This window comes from Phoca vitulina, unplaced genomic scaffold, assembly GCF_004348235.1.
Source record: "Phoca vitulina isolate PV1807 unplaced genomic scaffold, GSC_HSeal_1.0 scaffold88, whole genome shotgun sequence".
In the NCBI taxonomy this organism is placed as follows: Eukaryota; Metazoa; Chordata; class Mammalia; order Carnivora; family Phocidae; genus Phoca; species Phoca vitulina.
In genome coordinates this window covers 3,631,665-3,643,811 of record NW_022589791.1, presented here as the reverse complement: position 1 = coordinate 3,643,811, position 12,147 = coordinate 3,631,665, and the positions used below count along the sequence as shown (strand labels likewise).

At 35.5% G+C, this 12,147-nt stretch overlaps 1 protein-coding gene across 2 annotated transcripts in view; it reads left to right on the top strand.

Moving 5' to 3' along the window:
• The window catches only part of ARHGAP12 (Rho GTPase activating protein 12), a 123,486-nt gene that overhangs the window by 60,433 nt on the left and 50,906 nt on the right, over positions 1 to 12,147 (top strand). For both annotated transcript variants that reach the window (XM_032395836.1, XM_032395835.1), the window contains exons 5-6: positions 4,011 to 4,274; positions 11,413 to 11,550. In XM_032395836.1, coding sequence (XP_032251727.1) covers positions 4,011 to 4,274; positions 11,413 to 11,550 — 402 coding nt within the window. The remainder of the gene's footprint in view (positions 1 to 4,010; positions 4,275 to 11,412; positions 11,551 to 12,147) is intronic.

Here is a 12,147-nt window from a genome sequence, read left to right as displayed (position 1 = left end):
GGCATTATTTGATCTGTAGTTAAACACACACAGACACAACAAAAAATATGCTTCACATAAACAAACAAAATCTGCATGCTAATTTAACTTAATTATTTCTTAAATCTGGCCCTGCTGCTCCATTTCTGCTATCCTTGTCCCATTGCAGCTCTCCTCATCTTCTGTCTGTACTTTTGTACCAGCCTAACTGATCTCTGCCTCTGGTTATGTCCCTCTAAAATCTGTAATATTTCTAAATTTTAAATCAAAATGTACTTCCTGGCTTAAAGTCTTCAACCTCCTTGTTCTGTAATTTGCTGTTTCTTAGATCTTTCTCTTGCTACTCCTTTTACCTACTCTAGGAGTCACAACATTCCTTGACTGTACCATGCTGTTTTTCCAAACTTTTGTTCATATTGCCTCTGTATCTCCACCTTTTACCTGACTGACTCTTATTTATTCATTTCTCGGACTCAGTCACTTGTTTCCAGGTCTTTTTCCTTTTTGCTCTCATAGCATGTCCCATACATAGCTCTGAGTCTTGTCTATTACACATTTAAATGATCTTTTGTTTGACTTTTGCTGTATTATGAAGTCTTAGAAGACAGTACATTTTAAAATTCATATTTATAACCTTAGTGTTTAGTTGAGTACTTGACTCCCAATTCATTTTTTTTTTTTTTTTAAAGATTTTATTTATTTATTTGAGAGAGAGAATGAGATAGAGAGCATGAGAGGGGGGAAGGGTCAGGGGGAGAAGCAGACTCCCTGCTGAGCAGGGAGCCTGATGTGGGACTCGATCCCAGGACTCCAGGATCATGACCTGAGCCGAAGGCAGTCGCTCAACCAACTGAGCCACCCAGGCGCCCCCAATTCATTTTTAAATAGTGTCTATCTTAAATGGTGACACAACTGTCCATCCTTTCCCCATACTAGAAATGTGGATGTTTTCCTAGTTTCTTCTCTTTTTATCACATGTAACCAGTTCCTACTCCTTGAATTTTGCTTTTACTTGGGCATTATGTGTTTGCATTCTTTTGTTCACATGTTCATTCATTTAACAAATTTCATTAAGTGCTGCTGTTTGCTAGGCAGTGTACTAACTATACCGCTTGCTGGACATTGCATTGAATTTGTAGAATTTATACATTAATTTTTGCAGAGGTAACATGATTATAAAGTTCAGTTTTTTATTTAGGAACAAAGGTTTATCTATTCAAGTATGATTTTAGGCACCTGAGGGAGATTTTATAAGTGTTCCCCATTTGGTTTTGTACATTTCTTTTAAAGCTTATTTGTATTATTTTCCTATTGTGAATGAGGTTTTTCTGTTGTTACATTTTCCTGTTTGCCCTTGCTCATGTATGGAAAATTGATTAGATGATCTTTTATCAGGCCAACTTACTAAATTTCTTAGTTTTTATGGATTTGAGTTTCCAGATATTTGTTATGTCATTGACAAATATCAGGGTATCTTTTTTCCTCTAAGGTATTTGAGTTTAACTCATTTTTCATATCTTACTAGTACATTGCTTAGAACCTCCAGTACAGTGTTGAATAAAAGCAGTGATACTTGGCATCCTAGTTTTATTCTTCTCATGAAAATGCTTATCAGTGTCTTGCTAACTGTGATGTTTATTTTTAAATAATAATTTCTAAAAGTCAAATTAGGGGCGCCTGGGTGGCTCAGTTGGTTAAGTGTCTGCCTTCAGCTCAGGTGGTGATCCCAGGGTCCTGGGATCCAGTCCCGCATCGGGCTCCCTGCTCAGCGGGGAGTCTGCCTCTCCCTCTCCCTCTGCCCCTCCCCCTCTGCCCGTGCTCTAGCGCGCGCATGCGCTCTCTCTCAAATTAAAATCTTTTAAAAAAAAAAAAAAAGTCTAGGAGTTTTATCCTGAATCCACATTGAATTTTATCAAATGCATTTTTGGTATCTGTGGAGACGATTATGTGAATCTATTAATGTAAAGAATTACAGTAAAAGAGTTCCTAAAGACAGACTTTATTAATATTTCTACTTCTTTCTTGATTTACTTAATGCAGTGCTGGATTTGATTGCTAATGTTTTACTTCGTATATTTTCATTTATATTTGTAAGTGAGGTTGGTTTATAGTTTTCTTTCATTTAATTCTTTGGTTGTGTTTTAGAATTAACGCTAGTCTCATAAACCGTGTTGAAGCATTTCAGTTTTTTAAATTAGAAAAACTTTGAATTTGAACTGTTTAAATAATAGGAATTGGTTGTTTCTTAAGGATTTAATATTATTTTCCATAAATAGCTTTTAGAAAATGGCTGTTTCTTGGCATCTTTATTTCTCCAAGTGTAGTAAAGTATCAGGAGCAAAATAAGAACTTCTTTTACCACTTGTTGAATAAATATTCTCTAGGTAAGGTTCTGAGAAATGATTTGCTATATAGAATTGTTTGTTATATTAACAGACTTCATTGTAGTCAGAGAAACATTGTTACCTTGGCTAATTCACCAGGGTAAGGAATTAGTCTGGAAGAGAAATACTACGTGGAAATCTGTCTTCTTAGATAGATTTTCTTCATAGAAAGATGCTGTTTGGTGGTAGTCTAAATTCAAAGCTAACATTTCAAGGAAAACAGTCTAATTTGTATCATTGAATACAGTAGTTGGGTAATTACCATGTGTAAAAAGACCAAATGTAATCATTTTACATATGTATTGATGTTTGGGGTTATTTTTACTGTGTTCTCTTATAAATCTTATTCTGTGGTTTAGACTCATTATGATTATTTTACAGGCAAATAATATTTTAGGAGTTAAAGTACTTTAATTTTAATAAAACTGATTCAAATAAAACTGATTCAGTGTATCCATCCACATTTCCCTTTTTAAATTCTGTATTTTTAAGCATTCATAAAACTCTTGGGTACATTATAGAAGTAATTAAACATCTGAATATAACTCTAGGATTTATATAGTAAAGCAGTGGTTCTCAGCCAGGGTCAGTTATGTCCCCAGAGGACATTTGGCGATGTCTGGAGACTTTTTAGTTGACATAATGGAAATGCCTCTGTCATCTAGTGGTTAGAGGCCAGAGATGCTAGTAAACATTCTAAAACACACAAGATAGCCCCCCACAGTAAAGAATTATCTGACCCAAAATGTTACTGGTGCCAAGGTTGAGAAACTCTGTCGTAAAAGGAAAGATATGTACACAAATACGAATGCACAGTGTAAAAAGGTGTTCTCAGACATGTGCTTTTTTCTTCAGCTACTAGAATTCTAACTTAATACAGTTTACAGTGTCCTTATGCAAAGTGTATGAAGAATATTCTGCTGTTGACTGACATCTAGTGAGACATTTAAAAGTAAAAAGTAAAGCTGTAGATTGAGATTAAGCATTTTAATCAGTTACTGCTGATTCTTATTATTCCACTGTTAGGAAATTCACAAATAAGGAACCTAGGAAGAGATTAAATGATTTATTGCTACTGAGAAATTTAGCTGAGAAAGAATAGAATGTAGTAAATTCTTAGCTGAAGTATTTTATCTCCTTTATCTTTCACTTATATATTGCTGGTTTAATGTTTGAGTTTACAACATAAAATCTTTTTTGATAGTTTTCTGAATAAATGTTTAATTACTCATATGTAAGACTTTTTGTATTTTAAAAAATTGCCTAAAATCATAGACTTTTAGAGACAAAGGAGACCTGTGTGGTTTAATCTGATTCCCTCATTTACAGAGATTTAAAAATTCAATTTCAGGGAGGATGAGGTGATCTAATCCAATGTCATACAACTTGTTAGTGCCAGATCTTGAACTGGAACCCACAGTTCCTGACTTCTAGTGGACTATTCTTTCAGGGTGAGGGGAAGTTATTAAGTACACTTAAAATCATGAATTTTAATACTGTGAAATTGTTTTTTCTTTAGAGAGAATATGTACACCACCTGTATGTATGTTTTAAAATAAGTTTATATGTATTTTCTATGTCTCATGTTTCATTTAATTTTTATTTGTAAATGCCAGTTTAAGCCTGAATATTTCACATTTTTCACAGGCAACAACACCTCCAAATCAAGGACGTCCAGATTCTCCTGTCTACGCTAATCTACAAGAACTGAAAATATCCCAGTCTGCTCTTCCCCCACTTCCTGGGAGCCCAGCAATTCAGATTAATGGAGAATGGGAAACTCATAAAGATAGTTCAGGGCGTTGTTACTACTATAACAGAGGAACCCAGGAAAGAACCTGGAAACCACCTCGTTGGACTCGGGATACAGGCATAAGCAAAGGAGATTTCCAGAGTCCAGGAGACCAAGAGGTATGACTAATTAAGGACTCAACCAGTGACTTAGCAAACTTTCTCTCTTTTCATTATTCAAGGCCAAAGAAGTGAATAGTTTATTTCTTGGTATTGAAATGGTAGAACACTTGAAATCTCTAAGCTACTAAATGTTCTTTCCCAGTTTCGTTATATTAATGCTAGTTATTTTCTAATGTCTAACTAGTAGACAGTAGCTAACCTTATAATGTGTTTACTAGTTCCTGAATTAACTCATTTAAAATTGCTTAGTGCCAGTGGCTTCCCTCACATTCTAGAAGATACTAATGCAGTTACTGTTATTGCCGAATCAGGGACATTTTTTTAGAAAAAGGAAAGAAAATATATGATATGATTTAGCCACATAAATAAAAACAAAGTTATGAACTGGTTAAAACAGACACTTTTCTGTATTGGTTTGGTTTGGCTACAGAGATGCTTTTCAGTGTTTGTCCTTCAGAGGTACAAGATCACTTTTTATTTATATATAAGGAAAATAAGTATAATGCTATAAATGAGCCATCTTGTAAAGTATGACTGTTTACTCTAAAATCGTTATTTTCTCTATCAAGTGTTCATACTACTTGCCCCCCACCTTTGTTTCACCTTTCCCTGCACCTCTTGGAGGGTGGTACAGTGAACTTGGCCAGCTATATTTTGAGAAACAGTCATGTCAGAGGTCGGGAGAGATTCCTTGGGACTCTTCAGACATGCAGGAGAGACTTGGGTAGGATTGATAGAATGGAGTTAAATCCTGCTGTTTGATAGACGGAGGCCCCTACACCTGCATGGGACACTCTGCTCTTACAGAAAGCATGTATAATAAAAACAGAACTCCAGTTAGGTAGGAGCTGGAAAAAGCAGGTAACACATCTTGTATTTAGTGGAATCTAAAAGCTTTTTGTAGTTAATGACTCCTCCTCTTGTCCTATTTTTCAGTTGGTTATTTGTAGCTTTGGTTTGGTGGTAACTTGTACTTTCAGTGTTCAAGAATGAGATCGGGAGTAGTGAGAGAAATTTGTTCATGTGTTACTATAATAAGAAAAGTGTTGGGAAAATTACTTGAATTGTAGATCTAGAAAGATTTCAAATTACATTGTTCTGTATATGAATAATAAAGTAAAATCTAATAATTTGGAAGAATTAGGGAAAGAGTTCAATTATAGAATAATTTAAGGAAATTTAAAGTACACACAGCAACTTTAAACATGCTTTTTAGCTTTCCATATTAATAAATAGATGAGAGTGATTTGTATATCACAATCTCTGCTTACACTACTCATCTCTAGAGCACATTTTCTAATAATTTCTTGAGAAGGGTTGCATATAGGAGGTAATATTGAGACTTTGTATGTGAAAATGTTTGTATTCTGCTCTTATATTTAATTGATAGCTTGCCTGAGTATAGAATTCTAGGTTGGAAATAATTTTTTCCTCACAGTTGGAGGGCATTTTGAACTTCAGTGTATGGTGTTATGGATCAGCTGCTTGCCAGGAGTCTCTAGTGTCAGAACCATTAGGTCTTTCTTTTAGACTACTCAGTCTTCACAGAAGTCTTAAAATCTGCCAGGAAAGTAAGGGCTGCCAGGGTCTTGGTAGTCAGCATTTAGTTTTGCATATAGTCCCTCAGTCTCCCCTTTTTCTGGTTGGTACCCATGACCCAGTTGTGCCTCTTGTCTTCCAAATCAGAATCTTACTGTTTTTCCCTCATAAGAGGTAATTAATTCCTGTACTTTTACTGGGAAGAGGGGAGGGTGCACACCTAGCAAGCAGGCCTGAAGGAAAGGGATTCTGGCAATTTTAGTCCTCATTGCAATACCCCTGCCTTCACCCTTAGTTCCAGGAGGACTTAATACTGTCAGTTCCTGAGCCATTTGAAGATTCTGCTCTGTAAAGTGGTTGGATTTCACTTCCCTCACCAACTCCACTGCCTACCTCCACCATTTTAGAATCTGCTTTCTTTGTAGATAAGTTAGTCTTTTGTTCATCTGCCTCTCAGCTTCCAGAGTTTTGTGACTGCTCTCTTCTTGTGTTCTCCCTGTTCTTGGCAGTTTAAGTCTTTTAAAACATATTTCAGTACTTTTAGTGGGGCTTGAGAGGGGGAATAAGTGGTCACTCTTCCATCTAATTAGAGCTTATTATTTTAGTGGTTACCCTAGAACAATGGTTCTCAACTGGGGACAGTTTTGCCTCCTGGGGGACATTAGACAATGTCTGGGGACACTTTTTTGTTGTTACAGCTCGGGAAGGGCTCCTGGCATCTCGTGGGTAGAAAGCCAGAGATGCTATTAAACATCCTTGATACATGAGATAGCTCCCACAACAAAGAATCATCTGGCCCCGAATGTCAGTAGTGCTGCTGGGGCGGGCCCTGCCTTAGAAATGCTAACATGCATACTTACCAAAGTCTAAAGTTAGTCAGTATCCTCTTGCTCTTTAAGGCCATGTGAGAACTGTATGTGCTGTTTGCTGTTGGCTTTTATTTCTGTTTTTAGCCCCCTTATTGTTGTACATGTTGATTCTTAAATTCATCCTCCTATTTAGCACTTTTTTCCTCCGTCACACTCCTTTATGCAAATGAGATTATCTTGGATAACGTTTGTCTTGGATAACTTCTGTCTTAAGCACGTACTTTTAAATTTTCTTAGTGAGGATTTGCTAGTGATAGAATCTTAGTTTAAAATTTACTGAGGATGTTAGTGATAGAATCGTAGTTTTTTCTGGAAATTTATTTTTCCTCATTTTTTTAAGAATATCTTTACTTGATATACAGTCCTTTTTGTAAGGATTTTAAAAAATTTATTTATTTGACAAAGAGAGAACACAAACAGGGAGAGGGAGAAGCAGATTTCCCGCTGAGCAAGGAGCCCAACCCAGGACCCTGGGATCGTGACCTGAGCTGAAGGCAGACACTTAACCGACTGAGCCACCCAGGCACCCCTTTTGTTGGGATTCTTGAACTTGAGGAGTCCTATCCTTGATTAGTTCTGGAAAATTCCTGGTTTTCTATAAATAGCCTCTGTCCCACTTTCTCTTTCCTTTCATTCTGGAGCTTTGATTAGATGAATATTTAATCTGCTTACATCGGTCATGTCTTTTGATTTCCCTTTATTTGTGAATTTTATCTCTGTGTCTTTTTGTGCTTCATTCTCAGTAGTTTTTGATGTAGTTCCTGTTCACCATTTTTCATCTTTATTATTAAACCAATCTGTAAATTTTAAAAACATGTTCATGTTAGCTTTTATTTATTTGGGAGAGCTTCTCCATCTTATTACTTTGAAAAGTCTTAAACCTAAAAAAATAGTATAATAAACATCCACATACTAGATAGCCTTTATCTAGATTTGCCTGTTTTAACATTTTGCCACATTTGCTTTTTCTCTTCCTCCTTCTACCTGCTAGTAATTTTTTTTCTGAACCATTTGGATTAAGACAATATTTTATTCTCTAAGTATAAGGACATTTTCCAGCAAAACTGTTGTTGTTGTTTTTGGTGAAAGATTATCATACCCAAGAAGTTTAATATTGGTATGTTACTTAATACACAGTTAATATTCAGTGTTTCTCACTTGTCAGGTAATATCCTTTATAGATTTTTTTTCCTGCAATGAAAGATCCAGTGAAGGATCATGTATTTCATTTATTTGTCATATCTTTCTTTAGTCTTATTTTATATTTTATTTTTTATAATTCTAGTACATAAGGTCTTTAAGAGTTGGATTATGCTGCTTTTCTGCTGACTCTTACTCATGGTGTTTTGTTTCACATCTTGTCCACATATGTGTGTTTTACTTATTTATTTATTTTTTAAAATATTTTATTTATTTGTCAGAGAGCACAAGCAGGGGGAGCAGCAGGCAGAGGGAGAAGCAGGCTCCCCACTGAGCAGGGAGCCCGATGTGGGACTTGATCCCAGGACCCTGGGATCATGACCCGAGTGAAAGGCAGATGCTTAACCAACTAGCCACCCAGGCGTCCCTGTATGTTTGTTTTATTAGACTATGTATAGTGCTTGGAGATTTTTATATATAGAAGTCTTTAATGCTGGGGTTGAAAGATTGTTCTGTCAGAGAGGATTTGCTTTTGTTTCTGCCAGGAAGCTAGTATCCTGTGAACATTTGAAACTGAATTTTCAGCTTTAGTTTTTATAGGCCATCTAGGTAGTAGTAATTTGGATTGCATGAAGCCTGGTTTGTGGTTGGAGATTCTCCCATTTTCCCCCATTTATCTGGGGAGATTCCTGTTATTTCCCTTGTGAGGAATAAAGGGACAAGACTTATTTCTGGCTCACTGATAATCTGAGGGCATAGTTCTTTGGGGTTCCAGTTCTTTATTGTCAGGGGGGAATCCTGTTAACACTCCCTACTTTTGGTAGTCTTGATTCCTGTTCCCCAATACTTCATGGCCTTGAAAATTAATGTTCTAGTTTGGGGTTTGGCAAATGCCTTCAAAGAGAAAGCTGGTCTTTATATTCTACTTAGTTTTTGATCTCTGAGTATTTCTTAACCTCTTGCTTCTGGATGATTCTTGAAAAATTTATGTAATATTTTAAATTGTTTTAATCCAGGTAATCATTTCAGTATCCATGTGTCATTCTCTTGTAAATGGAACATCTCTGTAGCCCCCTCTATAAGGCTATATTTGCCGCAAAATATATACCCCAAAGTTACTGAGCCAAATACCCTGCTGAATGGAGTTATGAGTATAGCACAGTTAACATTTAGAGAATGCTTACCAAAAATAATTTTATTTAATTGCCACTAAATAGCTCTTCTCTAGCAGTAAATACCAAGATTTTAAAGGTACTCCTGGTTTTATAAAGAAATAAAACATGTTGAAATACCGGAGATTTCTTTTCATGCAAGAAAGAAACATCTTACTGCACAAAAATTGGGAAATTATGGGAGCATTTCGTCAGCTTAGAAAGTCATGTTTATGAAAAAATTGATTTAGTGACTTTGTTTCCTAAATTAGTTTTACTGTTATTCAGGTGTAATTGACATACAACATTGTTAGTTTCAGGTGTACAACCCTAGTGATTCTATATTTGTGTATATTGTGAAATGATCACCACAATAAGTCTAGTTAACATCCATCACCACTTACAGAATTTTTTTGTCTTGTGAGAAGTTTTAAGATCCACTGTCTTAGCAACTTTCACATATGCAATACAGTATTATTAACTGTGTTTTCCATGTAGTACATTATACCCCCATGACTTATTTATTGTATAACTGGAAATTTGTGCCTTTTGGCCCCCTTCACCCATTTAACCTGCCTCCTCCCCCACCTCTGGCAACCACCAGTCTGTTCTCTGTGTCTGTGAGTTTGTTCTGTTTTGTTTTGAGGATTCCACATAAGTGGGATCATATGGTATTTGTCTTTCTCTATCTGACTTATTTCACTTAGCATAATGGCCTTAAGGTCCATCTCTGTTGTTGCAGATGGTAAAATTACATTCTTTTTTTTTTTTTATGGCTGAATAATATTCCATTGTATAGATTTCTCTGTTTCTAAAAGATTTTATTGTACTTTGCTTACATGAACGTATATTTTAAGTGGTCTCAATTTAAAAATAAGTCCTGATTTTAGTTTTTTTTTGCTTTTTTTGTTTTTAAAGATTTTATTTATTTATCTGACAGAGAGAGAGAGACAGGAGAGAGGGAACACAAGTAGGGGGAGTGGGAGAGGGAGAAGCAGGCTTCCCGCTGAGCAGGGAGCCCAGTGTGGGGCTCGATCCCAGGACCCTGGGATCATGACCAGAGCCGAAGGCAGCTGCTTAACTGACTGAGCCACCCAGGCGCCCCAAGTCCTGATTTTTGAAATAGGTTTTCCATTTTTAACATTACTGTTACAAAACGTATATAGCTCACTTTATGCAGGGCTTCTTAAAGTTGTCTATGTCAGTTTTTGTGAACATGTTACTATTAGTATGTTTATGTCTTTAAGTTACTTCTACAACATTGAGAATCTACCTAAAAATGACCCTGGAGGGGTCATTTACAAGAGAGCTAATCTCCATAAATATTTGTGAATGAATGAAGTTTAAGTGCAGTAAGCAAGTTCCTACTCACTCACATTATGGTGCCTCTTGTTTGAAAAAGCAGAAATTAAGTTTTGTCAATCTTAATTGCTTGTCTTGTATGTCTGAATTTTATCATGCTTTTATTTTATTTTTTTTTTAAAGATTTTATTTATTTGACAGAGAGAGATAGCGAGAGCAGGAACACAAGCAGGGGGAGTGGGAGAGGGAGAAGCAGGCTTCCTGCCAAGCAGGGAGCCCGATGTGGGACTCGATCCCGGGACCCCAGGATCATGACCTGAGCTGAAGGCAGACGCGTAACGACTGAGCCACCCAGGCGCCCTTTATCATGCTTTTAAAAGTAAAGCATACCTAAGTTATTTCCATACTGAATTTTTTCACTGCTCTATCATGTTTGAATTTTTTCAATATTATTTTTTCTTGTTCGAAGTTTAGTTTTCAACTATCTTTAATAAACATTTGATTGAGGAAATAAATTAGACAAGTAAAATCAATAAATTAGAACATAAAATACAGTATTACAAGACTAGTGTCTCCTCCCTCCCAGTTCCGTACATTAGAAAAAACATAATTCAAGATATATTTATATCTTGAGCACTGTTGTTTGCCAGGCATGGGAATTTTCAAGAAACTCAGTCTGATGAAGTACCCTCATCCCCTATTTTGCTTACACATGGATGTGTATACCCATACACACTCCTGTCGGGGTTTTATTATTATTATTATTATTTTTATATACTTATTTGACAGAGAGAGACACAGCGAGAGAGGGAACACAAGCAGGGGAAGTTGGAGAGGGAGAAGCAGAAACATTGTTTTCAGTTTTATTATGGTGAATTTTTCCAGGGTTACATCGTTGTGATAAAATAACTATTATTAATTTAACCTTACCACTTACAGTGTACTATTTGAAAGACTAACAGTTTGTTTTGAAAATTAAATTTTCAGATATAGTCAAGAAATCTTAGTGCTTATGGCTAATTACAGTTTATTGCTTAGATTTGCAACTGCTGCATATATATATATATATATATATATATATATATATATATATATTCAAAGAAGAAAAATCCTTATGTTTCTGACTATTTATAGCTTTCATCAGAAGAAAACTACCACAGCATTTGTTACAGCCAGTCAGATAGTCAGTGTGGTTCTCCTCCAAGGGGTTGGTCAGAAGAGTTGGATGAACGTGGGCATACCTTATATACCAGTGACTATACTAATGAAAAGGTACATTCTTTTTTTCTCATCTAGTTTTTTGGTCAGAATCCTTTCATGAAATAGTTGTGTACTGAAGTTTTAGTAGTATTTTAAAAATGCATGAAAATATTCTTTATTGTAATTCTGAAATCATGCCAGTTGACAACATGAAAACTCATTATGTAACTACTGATTCATGGTTATAAATTGCTTATAATTACACTGATTTTTGTGGTGTCAAAACTGTTTGAGACAGATCTTTTTAAGAGTAGACCTACTGAGTGTCATTCTGTTTAGACTTCTTCAGTAAGCATATTTCTTTATATTTTTCTTGAGGAATGGTATTTTAGGAATAGTGTTCTCAGCATGTGTCACTATGATACACCATCTCACTTTCTATACTCCTTTTTCTTTTATAACCAAGTTATGTAAAACAAAAACCATGAATCTAGTACTTTATGATGAAGTAGTTTGGGAATGCATATTTCATGTATTTCACATTTAAGATCATTTGTTAAATTAGCAGTACTTAGTCTTTTGCCCCTCATAGTCCCTGTATCATATCGTATGAAGTTTTATTATTAGTGTTATTTAAATGATACTGAGTGAGAAATGTGTTGGCTGAAG